Source organism: Phycodurus eques, chromosome 6 (assembly GCF_024500275.1).
Source record: "Phycodurus eques isolate BA_2022a chromosome 6, UOR_Pequ_1.1, whole genome shotgun sequence".
NCBI lineage: Eukaryota > Metazoa > Chordata > Actinopteri > Syngnathiformes > Syngnathidae > Phycodurus > Phycodurus eques.
Genome location: NC_084530.1, coordinates 2419419 through 2442657, shown reverse-complemented (window position 1 = coordinate 2442657; position 23239 = coordinate 2419419). Strand labels below are relative to the sequence as shown.

The 23239-nt window shown below is 42.4% G+C and overlaps 1 protein-coding gene across 5 annotated transcripts in view; it reads right to left on the bottom strand.

The window, feature by feature from the left end:
• LOC133404486 (teneurin-3-like) overlaps positions 1-23239 on the bottom strand; it is a 281787-nt gene that overhangs the window by 33134 nt on the left and 225414 nt on the right. For all 5 annotated transcript variants that reach the window (XM_061680417.1, XM_061680418.1, XM_061680419.1 and 2 more), the window contains 4 exons: positions 19444-19548; positions 16145-16275; positions 12469-12638; positions 2327-2453 (listed from right to left, as the gene is read on the bottom strand). In XM_061680417.1, the coding sequence (XP_061536401.1) occupies positions 2327-2453; positions 12469-12638; positions 16145-16275; positions 19444-19548 (533 nt within the window). The remainder of the gene's footprint in view (positions 1-2326; positions 2454-12468; positions 12639-16144; positions 16276-19443; positions 19549-23239) is intronic.

The window sequence follows — 23239 nt, the reverse complement described above, 5'->3', positions numbered from 1 at the left end:
CGATGTCTGTTAAGTTGTGCTACTTGTACCCTGGTGTTCCTTCTCTCATGAACAATATACAGAAGAATAGTATTAGGATGGCGATGAATATGACAAGTTGGAAATTACACAGCAAGTCATGTTTAGATTCAAATGAACGATAATTCACAAAGTTATTGTCCATACTTCAAGTATGAGCCACACGTGAGCTACGAGAGAGTTTAGTCACCCCAAATTATTTTTCCAAGTAAATCAGCACAAAAAGAAACTTTCACACCCATCATAAACTTGGGTGGGTCCGCACCTCCCCTTCTTGTTTGTCTCCTGGGAAGTTTAAAAGGAGAAGCTCTCGGCCAGCTTCTGGAGTAGAGAAAGAAATAAGCTTTTGGTTCTGCTCTGGTTCCTAAATACTCGGGTGCTAGATTTTGACCTTGCCAGCTCCTCCCGGATCTGGCGCAGCCTCAGGTTTTCTTTCCATCTTAGAAAAGAGATTTTTGGCAAAGCTGAACTTTCTTCTTTTAAGTTGGTGCTCATGGCAAACTTCCTCCTCATGGCACACAGCATCCTTGGCCGCCTCTTCAAACCGTGAGTCAAACTTTGCTATTTACCGAATTAAGTACAAATTGGTGCATCAAATTGGTGCATCACATATTGGGATTAAGATTACGAGTGGGGAAAGCCTTGGCCCATGAAAAGTACGGTTCAAGTTAAAAGGCAGGTACATTCACCCTGTGTAATATCTTGCTATCCGCCTCACCTTTATTGAAGTAGAATACAGATTTTCCTCCCTTTTCTCTTTGATTGCATTTGACTCTGTACTTGTAGAATTAGCAATTAAATCTTACAAAATACGTGGACATCTTGAATCAAAGATTAGAACCTCCAACTTTGGAGAACTACCCAAATTACATTAGTGGAGAAACCCTTCAGAAGTAACTGATTTATCGAAGTTTTGTCATTGCTAGGACCTTTTCATAAACAAAGCAACGTGGTGCCCATTTTAACGATAAATATCGTATGCTAGGAAATGCCAACACTTAGTTTCACTTTATCTGACTTGTGGGCGTGGGAAGTACTGCTGGCAGTCCCTTTCATGCTCTTACAACAAATTTAGTCCAGTTATTAAATAACCGATGCACGCTACAGGATCCTGGGCCTTTGGAGGCATACTACTACTACTAGATTGTTATACATTTAGATCAGCAAGATGTAAGTCGTTGGTTCACTGGCGAAGTGGAATGCTGCTTTAGGACTTTGTTATATGACTAACATTGGTCCTACATATGGTGCCATGTGGTGTAGCTGTATTTCACAAAATTAGTGGGACAAAACTAAAGGAACTGGTTCTCTAGCCATAGAACTGTTTCACGGTTAAATTTTACAAAAATGACAATCAGGTACAGTATTTCTGTTTGATGCCTCATGGTTCCAGAGTGACATTTGTAATGATCTATTTTGTGTTAAAGATAACACTATGGTAGTACTGCTTTCTGTGAGAGTTCAAAGATGTTTCTTTCCTTGTATAGTACTACTCTTATTAGTTTCAAGTTAACTATGACCCTGTTTGTAGTGAGAAGAGACTTTCACACAGTTTGTTTCCCTTGCTAACTTTGAGAAAGAACACTTTCCACATGGGGACAAGCTTCAGTTAGTGTTTACAGTGATAACCTTGCTTTGTGTATGGAATGAACAGAGGATACACCTTTGAAGTTAGTATGCTTTTTAGAGTGTATATGCTTTCAACTTATCTTTTTATCGTGTCTATGGAGATACTTCTATCTCTGTTCATCACTAAGAAAGATGAATATCGGCTACTGTTTCCCCTTGAGAATGGAAGGCTTGATGTGCATGGATGGTTATGCAGTCAGAGATCATTTTAATATAATACAATGCTGTCCATGCGGCATGGTGTCCGACTGGTTATCACATCTGCCTCACAGTTCTGAGGACCCGGATTCATATCCGGCCCTGCCAATGTGGCGTTTGCTTGTTCTCCCGTTGCCTGCATAGGTTTTCTCCGGGTACTCCGGTTTCCTCCCCCATTTCCCAAAAATGCATGGTTGGTTAATTGAAAATTGTGTGCGAGTGCGAATGGTTGTTTGTTTATATGTGCCCTGCGATTGGCTGGTAACCAGTTCAGGGTGTACCCCGCTTCTTGTCCACAGTCTGCATGTCAACGCAGCCAATCAGTCTGCTGGGATAGGCTCCAGCTCATCCGTGACTCTCGTGAGGATAAGCGGAATGTAAAAATGGATGGACAATGCTGTCTAAGCAATCAGTCAAAGACAGGGATAAATGTGACAATCCTTTCGATAGTAACTATATACAATCTGTAGTATTCCTTTACCTTATCTAAATAAGTGTAGCTCCATGTCTTTCCATCAGCAAACACTCTGGAAATGATTCTTCCTTGACTGTCATACTCCCACTTCTCTGTGGTTGGACCCCTTTGCAGTCCAATTACCTGTCCTGTACTGGATGCACACAGAAAAACACACCAGTTAAATTGTTATGAAATTTTGAAAATTGCACTTCAAAAACTCAACTCAAATGGACATTAGGTAGTACATTTAGTCAGTGTTTCCCAACCTTTGAGTCAAGGCACATACTGTATTTTTTTATTAGAACAATTTCACTGTATACCACCAAACAAAATTTCACAGAAAATGTTACGTTTCAGGTCTAACGGAAGCCCAGTACATAACCTGATCTGATTCTTCCTGTCCTCACACTCCCAAGTAAGGCCAGGGCCACTAAGTCACACTGTTTACAATGTTTATTAAATCTTCAGAGGGAGGAAATACACCAACACAACAAACAAAACAGAACTAAACAACCCTCTGTCTGTTCTCAAAACAAAGATGAAAACTAAAAGACACTCTTACCTTACTCCTAACCCAAAACAGGTGAAAAAAGAATGAACAAAACAGGCTTCTCCCTCCTACCAATAGACAATGAAACCGACAGTTACAAAACCGATGGCTGGCCAATTTGGAAGGGGAAGATCAGGAACACCGTACTGCAACCATCTGCTGGTTCAAAAACACTTCTGGTCCCTCCTCTGGCCAATCCCCTGGTGTCAATCAAGTCAACGCAGCCAATCAGCAGGTCCCACCTGTTCACAATCAGGACACACAACCCTGCCCCCACATTCACTCCACCAAATGGGAACAATCTCCCAAAAAAGAACAGTCATGAGCAATACAACATAAAACAACCAAACATGGTCATAACAACTCCCCACCTAAAAATCAAAAAAATATATCCCCCAATACATGTTTGATTCAATGAGAGAGGCATAGTGCATCAGCCATGACATTGTCTAATCCTTTTCGGTCAAGAACACATGCGGGTTGTGGTCGGAAAAAACTGTAGTAGGCACGGAACTAAAACAGGTGTACTTCGAAATGTTGCAACGCTACCACGAGATATATATATATTTTTTTACAGAACGCTCTGTAATATCCAGCCATCCCTAAGAATCGAAGCAATGCACATCTTAAAGGGATCCTCAAAACTTGGGGCAGATAGCACAGCTTTGGCAGCTTTGAATGCCACTTGGCATTCCTCGGACCGCACAAACGGAATTTTAGGGTTTGCCAATCTCGTGAGTGGAGCGACCACATAATAAAAAAAAAAAAAATTAAAAATAAAAATAAAAATTAAGAGAATGCTCTGTAATATCCAGCCATCCCGAAGAATTAAAGCAATTCACGGATGGTTTGGGGCGCAGGGAAATCAATAATGGCTTGTGCTATTGCTGTCACAGGACGAACTTGACCTTCCCCCGCCTGTTTGCCCAGATAGGTAACCATAGCCTTCCCAAACACACATTTTGCAAGATTGAGGGTAAATGAGGCAGCACGCAAACAGTAAAAAATTTCACAAATGGTTTTCAAATGTTCAGCTTAATTTAACGAATGAGCCACAATGTCATCTAAATAGACTTCACAATTGCCTATCCCATTCAAAGCCGTACTCAACAACTGCTGGAAAGTAGCCGGTGCGTTTCTTAGCCCGAATTGGCATCGCTGTATACTGTAATAAATAGTCTGGTGTGACAAAGGCATTGATTTCAGATGCCCGCTCTGTTAGTGGAACCTGCCAATACCCTTTAAGGTCTAATTTAATGACATTTGGCAGCCCCCATGCGATCAATCAAGTCCTCCATACGGTTTCCATCTGGTTTGGTCAAGGCAATCTTAAAATAATCATTACAAAAGCACGGGGTCTGATCAGACTTGGGAATGAGAAGTGATGAGAGCTCCAGGAACTACAAAACCATGGTTGAGAAGGTATATTGCCGCATGCTGCATTTACAGCACGTTTTGACGGATGGACCCGATATGCACGTTGTTTTAACGGTTTGTGATTTCCCACATCAATGTCAATTTTAAGCACAGGAGCTTGGGTGGGAATATCACCAGAGTGACAACTAGTCAATAATGCCACAAATGTCAGATCTAGCAGGAGAGAAAGATGTTCCAAATATACATTAAAATGTCAAAATCAGGATACAGAATTATCCCCGTCATTCAGCTCATCACCAACATGATTATAAGACTGGTATAACAGACAGACGCTACAGGTGCAACTACAGGAGAAATTATTACACCATCATCCAGACAAAACATGTTTTAACATGTTGATGTGGCACACCCAAGTTTTCCTTTTTCTATCTGGAGTTTGGATTACAATGCGTTTCACAGAGTTTGCAAACAACTAGATATGGACCCGAAAACATCGCCGTAGAGCTGAACCAAGACGGGTAATAAAGCCAGCACCTGGTCACCGGTTTGGAAAAACCGTGCAAAATATTTTTATTTATTTATTTAAATCAAATCTCATTTTCATTTTAATTTGGGCGACTGCGAGCGAGTAATGTGCCAAACTACACGCATGTTGCAGTCGCTCTCGGAACACACTTACATAGTCCAGCAGGTTACTCACAGGACCGGACTCATTTGAAACCCATTTTTCACAAAGCAAACAATGGACCACGCACAGTATGACCAAAGACAGGACTGAACCTGAGTGACTCATGCGTTGTTTCCCTCACTGTAAACAATAACGATAGCCCTTTGTCCCACTCCCAATTTGACTTAGTGCAGAATTTACAAAGCAAACTTTTCAAGGTTTGGTGAAATCTCTCAAGGGCACCTTGGCTCTCTGGGTGACAGGCACTTGAAGGTTGGTGTTTAACACTTAGCTCAGACATGACCTGGGAAAAGATATTGGACATAAAATTGGAACCCTGGTCAGTTTAGACTCGTTTCGAGTCTGAAAGTAGAAGAATTTAATCAGTGCATTGACAATACTACAGCTTTCAAGGAGCGCAAGGGAACTGCTTCCAGGTAACGTGTAGCAGCACACATCATTGTGTGCATGTATTTATTACCAGACTTTGTTTTTGGAAGTGGTCCCACACAGTCTATAATGATATTTTCAAATGGTTCTCCAATAACAGGGATTGGTCTCAATGGAGCTGCAGGAATCACCTGATTCGGTTTACCGGAGATCTAACCAATGTGGCATGAACGACAGAATTCTCATCGAAAGCCTGGCCAAAAGAAATGGGGAACACTATGTTTTTTTAATTCCTAGTTGGCCGTACATATGATGATCATGAGCTAAACTCAGGACCTGGGAATGAAAGGCCTGTGGCACCACTATTTGGTGCACAGATGTGATGCTACCACCAGGAGACCAGTGGCATATTAAAACAAGTTCAACAAGATACAATACACACTTTCCCTTGGTAGTTTTGTCAACCAGAGAAAAGCAAGGAGAGAGTACCATGATTTTGTTGAGCTTTACTTAGCTGTTCTTTATCCACATACAACATATCCATCTCCCCATCAGGCTGGAGCCCTACCCCAGTAGGCATAATTTCCGAACAGTCTGGGGGTGAACTTGTTGGAGGTACTGAGATCCACCAAATCTCCATTTCTATTTGCCTGTGCGCAAGTCAAAGCACACACAGGAAACGGTTCTGGCCCAGCCGTATCAGCATTACACGCACTCGCGGTCGGGCGTACAATTACTTCGTTGTGGGAAACACTTTTCCACCTGCCAAATCATTTCTGAGAATAAGGTCAACCCCATCTATACTAGGTAACTGTGAACGCATGGCAATTTGAATTTTTCCTGACACCAATTTCGAAGCCAATTGAATGGAATGCAATGGGGTTATTACACTCAATTTAACACCTCATGCAAACACATTTGAACCACAATATGATGGACCAGAGAAGGAGTACAACACCACGAATCACAGAGATTTCTTAGCACCAGTATCTCGTAGGATAATTACGGGGACACACTGCTTGCCACTAACGAGAGACAGAACCCTGTGTTATATATGGCCTAGAGTCTTAGTCAATGTGTGTTTTGTCTTGTTCCATCACAGTCTCCTCAATCGAGGGTGTGCTAATTAGAATTAGGGTAATTGGCGATGGCTTGGTACGTCCGGGTTTGCTCCTTAACCTGTAGAGTGGGGTGTAGCGTATATTGGCGTTTGGATAAAACGTAATTTATTAAAGAAATAAATTCGTCGAAGCAGCGACGCCTATGTTGCTTCCGGTTTAGCGTGATTTGACGGTTAGCGTTATAGATCAAGCTATTTTGTCTAGTAAAGGGCACCATGTCACTTTTTATATGTATAAGCGACGACAAACCTTTTATGAGTCTCATAATCTAAAGGTTGCTACATTTTATGAAATAAGAGGTCTCATTAAACTCAAAACACAAAGAGTGGAATTTTATAGAATATTTAATGACATCTACAAGGGATGTATAGGGAAATACACAAAGTCTAACTACAGGAAGAAAATAACTAATACTGGTGAAAAAAAATAAAGATAGGCACACAAAAAGGTTAAGAGAACACAGTGTTGCTGGAATAAAGTTGAAAACGTGAGGGTTTAATGCGTTCAGTCCGGACGAGAGAGAGAGAGAGGGCAAAGTTGGGATTTTGTGTGAAGCTAGTAATTTCCCCAAACTTATCAGGCACTAATATTGTACATTTTAGCAACGCTTGTCATGTGGTACTCACGACCATAGATCAGCTGGTCAGTGGGGGTGGTCTGGACATCTCAGGGGGAGAACGGAGAAGGTTTGTTTGAAAAAGGAAAGAGATGCAGAAAAAAACAAACAAAAGAGGCGGAAGAAGAAAAATTGTTCATCACACCTCGTTGGGAGAATATGACCTCTCCCCACCTTTTTCCGGGATCTGCTTGCAAGTTCAGATAACACACGTTCGGCTGGGAGCGTATCTGGTAGCTCAGCAGCAATTGTTCTCGAGGTTTAGCAGTGATGATCCACAGAGGCGATGGAGCCGGATCTCCATCCCCAAGCCGCGTGTTTGAACAAAAGAAAGGGGAGGGGTGCCGAAAGCCATGCCGAAGTAAAAACAAGAGGACCAAACACGAAAGCGGTGAAGAGGCGGGAGTCAGGTTAAATACCCAGGAGACGTGTCCCAGAGGACGGAGGACCGGACGAGACCACGGCCATCGACTCAAATTTAGTCTATGAGGTTTGCCATAAAAGTGGTGTAGAAATCATATCTTAATATAAAATACTCCCAAATTTGTACTCTTTACTCAGCGCAAGCATATAGAATGATTGTTTAAACTTTAGTCTTGGCAAATCAACTGCTTATGGTTCAATCACATCTCATGCTGCTTGGCTTCAAATCAAGACAAACAGCTCTCGAAAGCTCGCAGCTGCACCTGCAAAGTTGCCACACTGACACAGACAAGGCATACATTTGTAATATTTCTGCAGAGATCGTGAAATATAAAAATGGACATTTTATCTTCAGTTAAAACCCTGAATGGAAGCCCACGGGTTGCAGTACTCTCAAACGCCAGTGGGTGGCACCTTGCATGCATGTTTGAATATTAAGCAAATGGCTAATTGCTGTATTTGTATTCCATTGTCGATCTGTCCCAGCTTGGTCTCCCTGAGATAGGGTCCTACCTTTTGGCTCATGTCAGTTCAAACGAAGAAAATTATTCTTTGATGACTGTAAACCAAGATTTCGAGGGGACCTGCCAAATAATTTAGGGTCCACTTGACATACACCAGGCGTCCTCCCAGTGACCCTCTCACAGCAGGGCCGCAGGGAAGAATGCAGCTTATCAAGTTGTGGGGGAGGTTTTGGAAACTGGATCAGTCATTGCAGGGACATGCCCAGATAAGATGTCCCTGCTCATGACAATAAAAACACTTGCGTGTTTCAGTAGTGGTCATGTCACCAGCAATATTTTGCCTGGTAAATCTGTGGGACCTATTGGGGGATCTAACTATTGTCTGCAGGGACCACTTCACGACTACCCGGGTAATAGAAAACAACCTTGTGCGTCAAAGCAAACTCATCTGCTAGGACCACACCTTGAGACAGGGTTGTAAGCATCTGTTCATTCAAATAATGGACAATCTTCTCAGGAAGCTGTTTTTTTTTATATTCTTATAGCAGAATATCTTCCAAGAACAAAGCCATGAACACCTCCTGGGCTTTGCCCACCAGTTTACAGTGCAACAGTAGAGGCCACACATTTTTAGGCCATTTTAGGGTAACAGCAACGTGTTCAAATGCATATTAAAAAAAAAAAAAAAAAAAAAAGACTCCACCTCAGTCTCTCAAAACAGAGGAACCAGTGCAATGTGCCTGCTAACATCAAAGCTGTCCTGGGTTGCCTGGAAAAGTGAAGGCGAAGTTGAGGGGCTCTATTTTTACAACACAATTTTTCAGTCAAGAGATTATCAATGAAGTCCTCCAAATTAAATTTCATGTTTTATTCCATGGTTTTTCCCCCAAATAATTTTGTATTACCCCACCAAAGGGAAAACTGCCACACAAACAAAAGTAGAGTCCTAACAAACAGCTAACCAACAACCCCACACCAATTAAAGAAAGGACTGGACGAGCCCCCAAATCATGTTTCGTTGCAGGTCTAGGTGAAACCCAGAACATAACCTGATCTGATTCGTCCCATCTTTCCACTCCCAAGTACGGCCAGGGCCACCAAATCACATAGTTTACAATGTTTATTAAATCGACAGAGGGAGGAAAATACACCAACACAAACAAAACACAACTAAACAACCCTATCTGTCTGTTCTCAAAGTAAAGAAGAAAAATGAAAGGCACACTCTTACCTCACTCCTAATCCAAAACAGGAGAAAAGGGAATTAACAAAAACAGCTTCTTCCTCCTATCAACATTGCAACCGACAGTTACAAAACCAGTGGCTAGCCAAGTTGGAAAGGGGAAGATCTGCAACATTGTACTGCAACCCTCTGCTGGTTCAAAAAAACCTCTGGTCAATACTATGGCAAATCCCCTGGTGGCAATCAAATCAATGCAACCAATCACCAGGTCCCACCTGTTCACAATCAGGACGCACATATCCCTGTACCCACTACCAAAGGCGAACAATCTCCCAAAAAAGAACAGTCATGAGCAACAAATATCGTTGGGCTAATCCAAGATGGCGCCTACCAGTGTGGTCGCCTCGGTAACGCGCTCTCTAGTATTGTCTTTGTTTTTGTGTTTTTCGTCCGCCTTTGGAGACCTTACACGACTCACTTACACAAGGGGAGACCTGCTAAGCATCAAGGAGGCTACTCCGGACCAATGAAGCCAAGATGGAACTTCAAAGCTGTTTAGACTGCACAGACTAGTGTCTTTGAAAATTCAGCTTGCAGCCTGGATGAATATACGGACACTGTCACATCCTATATCAGTTTCTGTGAAGAGGTTTGTGTACCAACAAAATCATTTCGCACATTCAACAACAACAAGCCGTGGTTCACTGCTAAACTTAAGCAGCTTCGCCAAGCGAAGGAGGACGCATATCAGAGCGGGGCCAGGGCCCTGTATAATCGAGCGAGAAACCAGCAGACTAAAGAAATTAACATTGCAAAGAGGAACCATGCAGCAAAGTTGGAAAAACAGTTTAGCGCAAACAACTCTAAATCAGTCTGGCATGCATTCCAATCGCTGACTAATTACAAGCGACGATCCCCCCAAGCTGAGAACAATAGCACACTAGCCAACGACTTGAATACCTTCTACTGCAGATTTGAAAAGGACAGTTTCACACCACACACCCACCCGGCCGCACCCGCGACCACAATCACACCTCTGACTTCTGCGCTAGCCATCCATGAACAGGATGTGAGACGCATCTTCAAACAACAGAAGATTAACAAAGCGGCAGGCCCGGACCATGTGTCCCCATCCTGCCTCAAAGTCTGCGTGGACCAGCTCGCTCCAGCCTTCACTCAGATCTTCAATAGATATTTGGAAATGTGCGAAGTTCCATTCTGTTTCAAACGCTCCACCATCATTCCAGTCCCCAAGAAACCTGCAATCTCGGGTCTGGATGACTACAGGCCTGTTGCTTTGACATCTGTGGTCATGAAGTCCTCTGAACGTCTCGTACAGGACCACCTCAAGAGTGTGACAGGTCCCCTGCTGGATCCCCTGCAGTTTGCCTACCAAGCGAACAGGTCTGCGGATGATGCAGTCAACATGGGACTGCACTTCATCCTAGAACACCTCGACAGTGCAGGGACCTACGCGAGGATCCTGTTCGTGGACTTCAGCTCAGCGTTCAACACCATCATCCCTGAACTCCTTTCAACCAAGCTTCTCCAGCTCAGCGTCTCACCTGCCATCTGCCAGTGGATTTACAGCTTTCTGACGGGCAGGACACAGCAGGTCAGGCTGGGGGAGGCCACCTCATCCACACGCAGCATCAGCACTGGGGCACCCCAAGGTTGTGTCCTCTCTTTGTACGCGAACGACTGCACCTCAGCGAACCCGACTGTCAAACTCCTGAAGTTTGCAGATGACACCACTGTCATCGGCCTCATCAAGGACGGTGACGAGTCTGCATATCGACAGGAATCGGAGCGGCTGGAGCTGTGGTGCGGCTGACAGAACCTGGAGCTGAACACGCTCAAGACTGTAGAGATGATCGTGGACTTCAGGAGGCATCCTTCGCCACAGCTGCCCCTCACGTTGTCCAGCTGCCTTGTGTCAACCGTCGAGACCTTCAAGTTCCTGGGAATTACAATCTCTCAGGACCTGAAGTGGGCGACCAACATCAACTCCGTCCTCAAAAAGGCCCAGCAGAGGATGTACTTCCTGCGGCTTCTGAGAAAGCACGGCCTGCCACCGCAGCTGCTGAGACGGTTCTACACAGCGGTCATCGAATCAGTCCTGTGTTCTTCCATCACAGTCTGGTTTTGTGCTGCTACAAAAAAGGACAAACTCCGACTGCAACGGACAATCAAAACTGCTGAAAGGATTGTCGGTACCCCCTTACCCACCATTGAGGACTTGCACGCTGCCAGAACTAAGACAAGGGCGTGCAAAATCCTCTCGGACCCTCTGCACCCCGGTCACCAGCTCTTCCAGCTCCTTCCCTCAGGTAGGCGCTACCGATCAATGCAAACTAGAACTAGTAGACATTCCAACAGCTTCTTCCCTCTTGCGATAAACTTCATAAACACCTAACCTATAATTCCATTACAACAAGCTGGCAATTTTTTGACTTGAGTTCGTTGTCACATTTCTGTGGGGCCAATTATGTATTACTTGTGCACTCACTGTAGTTGTCTTGCCATGCTGCACTATTTGCATATACTGGCCACTCATGCCAGAGTAGCATCTGCTCCATTTGCACACTGATTGAGGAGTATCTGCAACATTTGCACAACCAACATTGTCCCAGATGATCGCACTACTCGTCACTTTAAACTGCATACACTCCTTGAAGTCTCGGCGCCCCTTGCACAATGGTCATTGCACCGGACTATTGCAATATTAGTCGTTCGAACTGCTCTAAGTGCTAGAGGACTCTGCATCTTTTTGCACAATTGTTTTTTGTCAATGTCTTTATGTCTCCAAAGTGTTCTGTAAATTGACTGTCTGTTGTACTAGAGCGGCTCCAACTCCCGGAGACAAATTCCTTGTGTGTTTTGGACATACTTGGCAAATAAAGATGATTCTGATTCCGAACAACATAAAACAACCAAACATAGTCATAACTATATTTTGGAATAATGTAAAATTATACAATAATTTCCCACGGTACACCTGATAATATCTCATGGCACACTAATGTGCTGTGACACAGTGGATGGGAAGCATTGTTTCAGGACTATCAAATTAAAGTTAGTAATTGTCAAATTCCATAATGTACTACAGAACTTTGTCAACTCTGCTCGTTTCCACTGAGCAGTGGTCAAGTTTAGTAGTGTATGCATATTTTAACAAAAATAAATACCACTGATTCAGCATAAAACACCTCAATGGGGATCTGTTGGATCTCTTCAAAGTTTAATAACTGGGGTCCCGAATGTATTCCATATGTAAAGTGTCTAATAATATGTGATTTGACACTGAACAAATTGAATTAAATAACAATCCTGACCAAATTAGTGTGATAAATTCCTCAGTACACAGATGTTTACCTGGAGTATGTCAGGTTAACAGCGAGTAGCTTGCTGCTTGGAACCCACAGCGTCGGATGCCCCTGAGTGTCATAGATGATCTTCAGGAGGAACTTCCGGTGATCATCATAAATCTTCTCTGTTCGCAGGGTGCGATCGTAATCTACAGACAACAGGTTCCTTCCATTCACCTTAGAGTGAAAATAACAGAGAAAGAAATTCAGTTCACAGCTGAAAAGGGGGGAAAAAAACAAAACAGGAAGTTACCCAGTGGTGGTGTTTGAAATTCGTCAGGGAATGTTACTTATCTCTTCTTATTTAGTCACAGTCCAATAACTTTTACACATACAGTATAGACATGAGACTGATTAATCTTAACCAAAAAGCAGCTCATCTACAGGGGCCAAATCACAGGACAAATTCTAAAATAAATGTCTTGTGAAATCAAATGGACCTAATCTCACTCTTTTGAAACAAGTACAATAAAGCAATCTGCTCATTTGGATCAGAGAAAAATGGTGAATAAATAAATAAAGAGGAATTCATTATTAAAAAAGAAATGCACTGTTAAAAGTCAGAAGCTCCATTTACATGAGAAACTAGTAAAAACAAAAAAGTGACATACATAATATTGTCAAATCAATCCCCTTTCACACAGACCTGCAAAAATGTCTAAACACAGTTTGTGTGCCAAGCCATAACGTGATGGCACTTAAAACAATACGACGCATATGCGCAACAACAACATGCGAGGAATGTGACGCTTCTGGACACCATTGTGATGTAGTAAACGTATCCTTTGCATGGAGAAGCGTAAGCAGAAATACTACTGTGGCTCAGCCTTCTAACATTACTTACTGTTGCGAACATCACAACATCTGGAACAACAGTAATTTTCCCTTTTTTTTTTTTTACTGTATTTTAAGGCAGCGCAAAAGAAAAAAACGGGTGACACCTATTAAAATTCCAGTAACACACGTTACAATGCATTTTAACCTTGTGGCGACTGTAGTTTTTTTTTTCTCTGGATGTCTACTTTTTGGACCTCTAACAATTGCCCTGTTAGTTAAAAAATATACATTAGTTTATATAATATTACATATATTTTAATATGTGGGTATTAAAAACAAACCCTTACTTTTGGACCTGTTTTTTCACAAGTTTGCATTTTTAGCCTTGTCTTGTCTATAAAGCAACGACACGTTTTTTTTTTTTTAAATTTCTGCCTATGTTGACTCACATTTCTTAGCTCTGCTCCATTTCAGATGTCATTTGTTCAAAAAATTAAAATAAAAAGACTGTACATCTGGGCCTGGTCCCAAAACTCACATTAGGATCCTAAAATCAAGGGGAAGTAATTAAATTTGATGTTTTCCAGACCAGTTGGATTGGAGAGACTTCTTTTCATAACCCTCTTTTAAGACAGTCGTTCATTTATAAATTACAGTTAAACACAGTGAGGTAAGTATAGGGGACCATGGAAGAGGATATTGGAGCTGCAGCCAGCAGCAAGATGGATGAAAAACAAGCCCAATGGGAATCCAGCCAAAAGTCATGCGTGGATGTCCCAACACCCAAATATCACAGGGAAACTAAACCTTTCCAGATTGGCAGGACATTTATGTATGTCCCCCCCCCCCTCAATTTCTTTTTATAATGGCCCTCAACCCAAAGTTGAAAGAACATACAATCAGTACATTCTGACTTATCCTGTTCTTGTAGTTTTACAACAGTTCACAAAAGCCTTATTTTTATGTTGAGGTTCACTTGAAGAGGCGGCACGGTGACCGACTGGTTAGCACATCTGCCTCACAGTTCTGAGGACCTGGGTTCAAATCCGGCCTCGCGTGTGTGGAGTTTGCAAGTTCTCCCCGTGCCTGCATGGGGTTTTCTCCGGGTAATCCGGTTTCCTCCCACATCCCAAACACAGCATGGATGTTTTCATTGTTTTGCCCAACAAGCTGATGAAAAATGCAGTTGGCTGTTAACTGACATCTCTCTCTGTATGACTACTACAGCACATACAGATTGAATATTTGCATTTAGTGCATATAAAAGTCAGTCAGCCCAACCTATTATGTTGATAGGGCAATAATAATCTCAATATAAAATACAATTTGTCATTCAGTACGTGCTCCCTAAGTCATTCCTAGGATCAAACTCATCATTTTTAATGATTTAAATTGACATTTTGTTGCTGTTGCAAAACAACTGGAATGTCAATTTACTGATAAAGGCACATTTTCATACATTTTATGAATACAGTAGCTGACATTAACTGTTCGATTAATGCACAGCAAGTGACACAATACATCTGTCTGTGAAGCAATTGTCCAGTTTTTATTGCAGCTCATTTACCAGCATTGGATCATTCATTAAGGTTTATTATACCTTGCTGAGAGTTGCGCTGTTGTGTGGATCAAACCCTGCAGAGGTCAGTTTTCTTCTTATTAAACTGTGCTAGTGGACTATGTAATATTCAAACAGAAGAAACATATGTAGTTATTCCTGCCTCATCCCATTGTTAGTAGAGCTGACATGATACCATAATCGATCTGTATCTGAAAACAATTTGCTCACAGACAAAAACTAAACAAATAGAAACTGATTCATGGTTTTCTGAGAACTGCTGCCTGTTGAGGTTGGCAAGCCTAAAGCAAATGGTCAGCGGAAACTTGTGTGACTGCTCATTCAGCATCTCAAACCAACATGTGTTGCTGATAACAGTAATAAATATTTAAATATTATAAATATAGTTCATTTGAGTTAAGTGTGTTTGAGTTGACAAGAGTTGGGGGACTTGAGTCACATGACCCGTCACACATTTTAGGACTTGGGACTTACTTTGCTAAAACTTAAAAAAGACTCAGCTTGACTTTGACTTGGTATTCTTGGAACTCGACTTTACTTGACTTAATCTAGTTGAAACACACTGCGATTGGCTAGCGGCCAGTGCAGTGTGTACCCTGCCTCTTCCCTGAAGTCAGCTGGGATAGATCCACGGGAGACCCTAATAAGGATAACCAGTATTGAAAATTGATGGATAGATAGGCTTGCCAGTTGAAAATCTGCATTTTCAAAATAGTGTGCCATTTGTTTTGCTTTTGAAAGAAAGCTAAACCTACACTTGGCCCACACCATATTCCAACACACACAAAATGGGTGGCTATTGAAAGTTGTGTCACTCATTTTTGTGTAGTGGTTAACTTGCCTGACATCGGTGTAGGATGCGTGGGTTCAGTTCTCACTGAGTGATGGTGTGAATGTGAATCTGAATGGTTGTTTTTCTCTATGTGCCGTGTTATTGACTGGCGACCAGTCCAGGGTGTAATCTGTCTTTTCCCCAAAATCAGATGGGATAGGCCCCAGCTAGCCGTGACCCTTAACAGGATACGCTGGATAGAAAATGGATGACTGGACAAACCAAAAGGTGCTATCTTCTGAGTTTTGTATCAGATCCAGAGATAAATGTCTATCAATGATAATCCAGATCCAGAGATAAATGTTTACCAATGTTTATCTCTTTTCTCACGTAAACTCAAAGGTTTCAGTCTACAGCAAAAATAGAGGAATTGTTTTCCCAGTCCTAATAGTTTTGGAGGGAAGTGTACAGTAATTAGCAATATCTTAGCAGGGACAACACAGTGTTCCTAACAATTTCTCTTTTGTGACTAGCGTAATTTTGAATTCTACTCACTCTGAGCTTTCTTCCAAAGACAATGATTTTTCCACGTGTCTGTTCCTTCCTGAACCTCCACTCCACCAGATTTTGGCCATTCTCTCCTGGAAGCGTCATGTTCCGCCGCGCTACAGTTGGGTTGGCGGCACCTGGATTTTGACCGAAAAAGACAGGCATGCCCAACAGTGTTAGATTATGAATTAATATGCAGTATAAACGCATTAGGTACACCTGCACAATCTTTTGAAATTCGATATAAGAGCTGTATCAAAAATCCTTTATAAATATAATAGCGCTCAGTTTTGAAAGACTTTTGAAAGACAGTTGGAGAGGTATCAATTTAACAATATGTTCATTGTTGTGGTTGCAGTTTTGCAATGGTGTAAAGTGGTTTGTGTCATACAGAGAGGTGCCACCGTGCATGTGTGAGTAAATATTGACATAGATCTCAAAATTTGATGTTTTCCACATTTCGGGTTTAAAAAACAATCAACAAATATAATGTAATGTGGGGCAGAATTGTGAAGATTCTAATCATTAATAAAACAGCCAGAGGCAAGAATGTTTACCACTGGTCGGAAAACAAACATTAAAATTCAAAATGTACACTGGTTTGTATTGTTTCTTTAAAAAGTCTCACTATTCGAAGTACACTTCTTCTGACAGGGAAACAAAGTGTGAAATGAACATCGAAGACGCTGTATTATGACTGCTAGAACAATAACTCTCTGAGGGATACAGTTTTCGCGGAAACTCAGCTTCGTCTTCTTGACTAGGCGAAGCTCGTTTTCCTGCTTCCTCCACTTGCGAACCATGGATTTGTTGATCTTGAATTCTCTCGCGGCTGTTGGATTCCCATATTCCTCCACGTAACTGATGGCTTGCAGTTTAAACTGTGCTTCGTAAGCGTGTCTCTTCGTAGGTGCCATTTTCGACTGCGTTCAAGCCAGCCTCCACTCGTAAAGTAGCAGTCAAGCCAGCCGCCCCTAATTTTGTTCATACTTGGCATTACGGTAATAAGTTGCCAGCTTGCCATAATACGGACGTCAGTGCTCTTCGGTTAAGGAATGCAACCAGCAAAGTTAATTTGATACATTAAAAAATGTAGTTTATTTGATATCTTGGGAAAAATAAATGGTAAAGGGATTGCACTTATATGGCGCTTTATCTACATCATCACAGTGCCCAAAGCGCTTTACAAAGCCTCACATTCACACACAGATTCATAAATCAATGGGCGACTGCTGCCATGCGAGGCGCTGCCAGGCCCACTGGGAGCAAATTAGGGTTCAATGTCTTGCCCAAGGACACTTCGACATGTGGACAGTCGTAGCAGGGATTTGAACCTGTTCTACCTACTGAGCCAAAGCCACCCCAACATAATCCCATTGGTATCGCAAGACAAGTCCAGATCTGTGTGACAGACCACCAAGGACTCCACTAAAAGAGGTTTGATGAAGATCTGATATTTTATTTCAAAATAAAAGTCTCTGAAAAACTGCATATTTTGCTGTGATTACCACTGACTGAAAAAATATGTTCAAAAAAATCTATGAGATACGTCCCTATTATTGGGAGGCTTTTATTTTGAAGGTGGCTTTCGCCGCGAGTTGGCGATTTATTACCGTAATGCCTCGTATGAAAAAAATTAGGGGCGGCTGGCTTGACTGCTACTTTATGAGTGGAGGCTGGCTTGACCGCAGTCATTTTCGGGGGTCCTTCGCCAAACCGATGCACATACCGGAACTATATACCTAGTGGGGGCGTGTCTTTACCGTCCTCTGTCATGCGCACCCTTCGCACTTTACGTCCGCATGCTGTCCTAAGTCACGTCCACCTTCCTCTATATAAGCAGCGTGTCCGCAGGAAATGCTCCCAGTCAGTCAAGTGGAGCGCTCTTCACACAACAACATTTATAGATTTTGGAACTCGGTGTACACATAAGGCGCGCCGCATTACAAGGCGCCCCCCGTCCATTTTGGAGAAAATTTAAGACTTTTAAGTGCGCCTTATGGTCGTGAAAATATGGTATATAAAAACTAAAAGCATTGTCTGCAGTTTTTGTTTATTTCCTTAGGTTGCATCCATTAATACCTTAGTGCTTAAGAGGTAGGGATAGAGAAAGTCACTCCTTCAGAAACTTAATCCATCCATCCATCCACTTTCCGTACCACTTATCCTCACAAGGGTCGCGGGTGTGCGGGGGCCTGTCCAACTGTCCGATCTATCTTTGGGTGAGAAGCGGGGTACACTGGTCGCCAGCCAATTGCATTGCCATTCGCACTCACATTCACACCTATGGGCAATTTAGAGTCTTCGGTTGACTTTCCATGCATGTTTTTGGGATGTGGGAGGTAACCAGAGTACCTGGATAAAATCCACACAGGCAAGGGGAGAACATGCAAACTCCACACAGGCGAGGCCGGATTTTGGCCTCCAGCACGCCCGTGACCCTAGTGAGCGTAAGCGGTACGGGAAATGAATGAATGAATTAATGAATATATATATATATATATATATATATATATATATATATATATATATATATATATATATATATATATATATATATAAATTCAGAGTTTCAGCTTTTATTTCATGGTATTTACATCTGATGCGTTAAACAACTCAGGACAGGCTCACTTTCCACCTGAGCTTAAGTTTGAGTGCCACAGAAAAGGGTGTGAATACTTATGCACCTATTATGTTTGAATGTTTAAATTTTCTATAAATTTCCACAAATTGTATTTTTTTTACTTTGTCATTATGGGATATTTTATGTCGATTTTTTTTTTAAAAGAAAACTATACTCAAATCAGATTTAGAATAAGTCTGTAACATAGCAAATTGAGGAAAACGTGAAGGGGTGTGAATACTTTCTGGTGACACTGTGTGTGTGTGTGTGTGTGTGTGTGTGTGCGTGTGTAGGTGTGTGTGTGTATGTATACATGCATATATTATTTGTAGTAGTAGTAGCGACCCTAGTGAGGATAAGCGGTATGGAAAATGGATGGATGGGTATATGACAGGCTGGTATAGGATGTTGTAGGATCAGATAGTTTTTATAAGTCTGAGTATGCGTACATACATACAGTATCGGTATTAGCATGTCCCCAAGGAAAACTCAAAATACGTACCGGGCAGAAAACAATTTAAAAACTGGGATGAGGTTTACCGAGTAAATTTCATCAAAAAAGCATTCACTGTGTATTGCCTGTGCCCTACATTTGAACAAATTTAATGTAAATTATGATGCAGTCATTGAACGGTAACAGCAGGACTTCTCATTTACAGTTTGTGGTGAAATGTGTACATACCTGCAAGAATATGAGGCTCTGTCTGATAATGTGTATCCATCCCATTGGCATAGATGACCCTGAGCGAATGGTCATTACCCACTTGGTAGCTGTTTCGAAGCTGGTCTACGAAGGCGACGGTAGAGGGACATGTGATTACCACAAAAAGGACATATATATATCTCTAAAAAAACATTTGATTGTTAAGGTGGTGGGAAAAAAGGGGACAGAAGAATTATAGCCAGATGAACAACGAGGAGAGAAAACAGTTCAATTAATTTCCACAGCCTTATTTGAACCTGCTAATAGAGCACAGAGCAGGTATTAACATCCCGCTGCCTCTTTTAATTAGGTTTCCCTTGACCTCACATCACTAATGACCACTTGTGTGTGTGTGTCTGTGTGTGTGTGTGTGTGTGCGCGTGCGTGCGTTTAAATGAGCAGAACCTTTGAATAAACAAGAGACTATATTCCATCAACCTACAAACAATTTCTCGCTAACAACAACAAAAATCGAATGATGGCAGATTAAAGCAACATTTAAACTCCTACATTCAGAGAAGGTGGTGTGAGAAGCAAACCTCAATGGGAAGGGAATAGAGGTGATGGGCAGGTTTGGTAAGAAGAAAGGGTATTTGGAAGGACAGATAGTGGGCTTTGCAAAGAGGAAGCAAATGGCTAAGGTGAACACTCATTTCCAAAAGAGAGAGGAACACGGGGTGACATACAAGAGGGCAGGCAGGTGCACACAGCTACACTTTTTTCTATGGAGACTATGAAACCTGAGAGATTGGAGATTGTTTGGTGGTGAAAAGAGAGACCATAGCCAGACAGCATCGGATGGTAGTCTTCAAGATGACTATGTTGGTGGGAAAAAGGAAGAGAGTGAATTAAGGAAGACCAGAGAATCAAATGGCGGAAGTTAACAAAGGAGAAATGTTGTGAGGACGGACTTAAAGGAGTTAAGAAAAGCACTGGGCTGCCTTGATGAACTAGCATTTGATTTGTCTGACACAGCAACACTGATTAGGGAGACTGGTAGGAAGGTGCTCGATGTATCTCTGGGCAGACAAAAGAAGATGAAGACACCGGACAAGGAAATTCAGGAAAGTGTACAGAAGGAGATTGGTGAAGACAGGAGAGGCTACTAAGAGAACTGGAGTGCAGAAATGAGTACAAGAAGAGGACACGGAAGGTGAAGAGACAGGTGGCAAAGGCCCAACAGAAAATTATATGAGTTGTGTGAGAGCTTTGTGTCCACAAAGGAAGGAGAAAAGGAAGAGATTGTACAGATTGGCGAGGCAGAGGGATCGAGCTGGGAAGGATTTGTACTGTCCAAGAAGTGAAGATTTGTGACCAACAGTCTTCTTCTTTTCCTTTCGGCTTGTCCCGTGAGGGGTCGCCACAGCGTGCCATCCTTTTCTATCTAAGCCTATCTCCTGCATTTTCCTCTCTAACACCAACTGCCCTCATGTCTTCCCTCACGACATCAATCAACCTTCTCTTTGGTCTTCCTCTAGCTTTCTTGCCAGGCAGCTCCATCCTCATCACCCTTCTATCAATATACTCACTATCCTCTGGACGTGCCCAAACCATCGAAATCTGCTCTTTCTAACTTTGTCTCCAAAACATCTAACATTGGCTGTCCCTATGATGAGCTCATTTCTAACTTTATCCAACCTGGTCACTCCTAGAGCGAACCTCAACATCTTCATATCTGCCACCTCCAGCTCTGCTTCCTGTCATCTCTTCAGTGCCACTGTTTCTATTCCATACATCATGGCTGGCCTCACCACTGTTTTATAAACTTTGCCCTTCATCCTAGCAGAGAATCTTCTGTCACATAAAACAACTGACACTTTCCTCCACCCGTTCCAACCTGCTTGGACCCGTTTCTTCACTCCCTTACCACATTCACCATTGCTCTGGACAGTTGACCCCAAGTATTTGAAGTCCTCCACCCTTGCTATCTCTTCTCCCTGTAGCCTCACTCTTCCCCCTCCACCCCTCTCATTCATGCACATATATTCTGTTTTACTTTGGCTAATATTCATTCCTCTCCTTTCCAGTGCACGCCTCCATCTTTCTAATTGTTCCGCCACATGCTCCCTGCTTTCACTGCAGATCACATTGTCATATGCAAACATCATGGTCCACGGGGATTCCAGTCTAACCTCATTTGTCAGCCTATCCATCACCACTGCAAACAGGAAAGGGCTCATGGCTGATCTCTGATGCAGTCCCACCTCCACCTTAAACTACTCTGTCACACCTACAGCACACCTCACCACTGTTCTGCTGCCCTCTTAAATGTCGGGTATTACTCTAACATACTTCTCTGTCACTCCAGACTTACGCATGCAGTATCACAGTTCCTTTCTGGGTCCTCTGTCATACGCTTTCTCTAGATCCACAAAGACACAATGAAGCTCCTTCTGACCTTCTATATACTTTTCCATCAACATCCTCAAGGGAAATAATGCATCTGCGGTACTCTTTCTAGGCAGGAAACCATACTGTTGCTCGCAAATACTCACTTCAGTCCTGAGTCTAGCCTCCACTACTCTTTCCCATAACTTCATCGTGTGGCTCATCAACTTTATTCCTCTATTGTTGCCACAGGTTTGCACATCACCCTTGTTCTTAAAAATGGGCACCAGCAGACTTTCCGTCCATTCCTTCTCACCCGCTCGAATTCTGTAGAACAAGCTGGTCAGATGCATCCATACCTCCACAGGAATGCCATCAGGACCAACTGTCTTTCCCTTTTTCATGCTTCTACTCTTCCTTCTCTCTCATTATCCTCATTCATCAACTCCTCAAATTATTCTTTCCATCTATCCAGTCTGGCACCAGTCAACACATTTCCATCTCTATCCTTAATCACCCTAACCTGCTGCACATTCTTCCCATCTCTAGCCCTCTGTCTGGCCAACCTGTATAGATCATTTTCTCCTTCTTTAGTGTCCAACCTGGCATATATGTCATCACATGCCTCTTGTTCGGCCTTTGCCACCTTTACCTTTGCCCTACGTCGCATCTCAATGTATACCTTTATCCTGTCCTCGGTCCTCTCAGTGTTCCACTTCTTAACTAACCTCTTTCCTTGTATGATTTCCTGTAATTTGAGGTTCCACCACCAAGTCTCCTTCTCTCCTTTCCTGCCAGAAGATATACAAAGTCCTCTCCTGCCTGTCTCTCTGATCACCTTGGCTGTAGTGGTCCAGTCTTCTGGAAGCTCCTCCTGTCCAACGAGAGCCTGTCTCAGCTCTTCCCGAAAGGCCGCACAACATTCTTCCTTTCTCAGCTTCCACCACATGGTTCTCTGCTCTTCCTTTGTCACTTTAGAGGAACGCTCATATTTATTAGGCAAAGTTTTAAGCCGGATGCTCTTCCAGACACAACCCTCTAGATTTATCCGGGCTTGGGACCGACCAACAGCTTGCACTGGCTTGTGCCCCCTATAGGGCTGCATTATTTGTGACCAACAGTCAGGTTGTTTAAATGATTTCAGGCCTACAAAGAGTACTATATGGGACAATGGAATATGGGTAGAAGGATGCTGGAAGGAGGCAGAAGGAAGACCTATGAGATTTAAAGCAAAGCAAATATTTATGTATGTGGTGAGGGAAGACATAGAGCTGAAAATGCAGAGAACAAGGAGATATAGAAGAGGATGATTCCCTGTGGCGGAAAGGAAATAAGAAACTCCTACATTCACTGCAATTTTTTGTACCAAAAGATATTCTGATCTTTACAGATTGGAAATGAAAGTAAACACACACTGTTAGTAAAATATTTTTTCCTAAAATCCTAT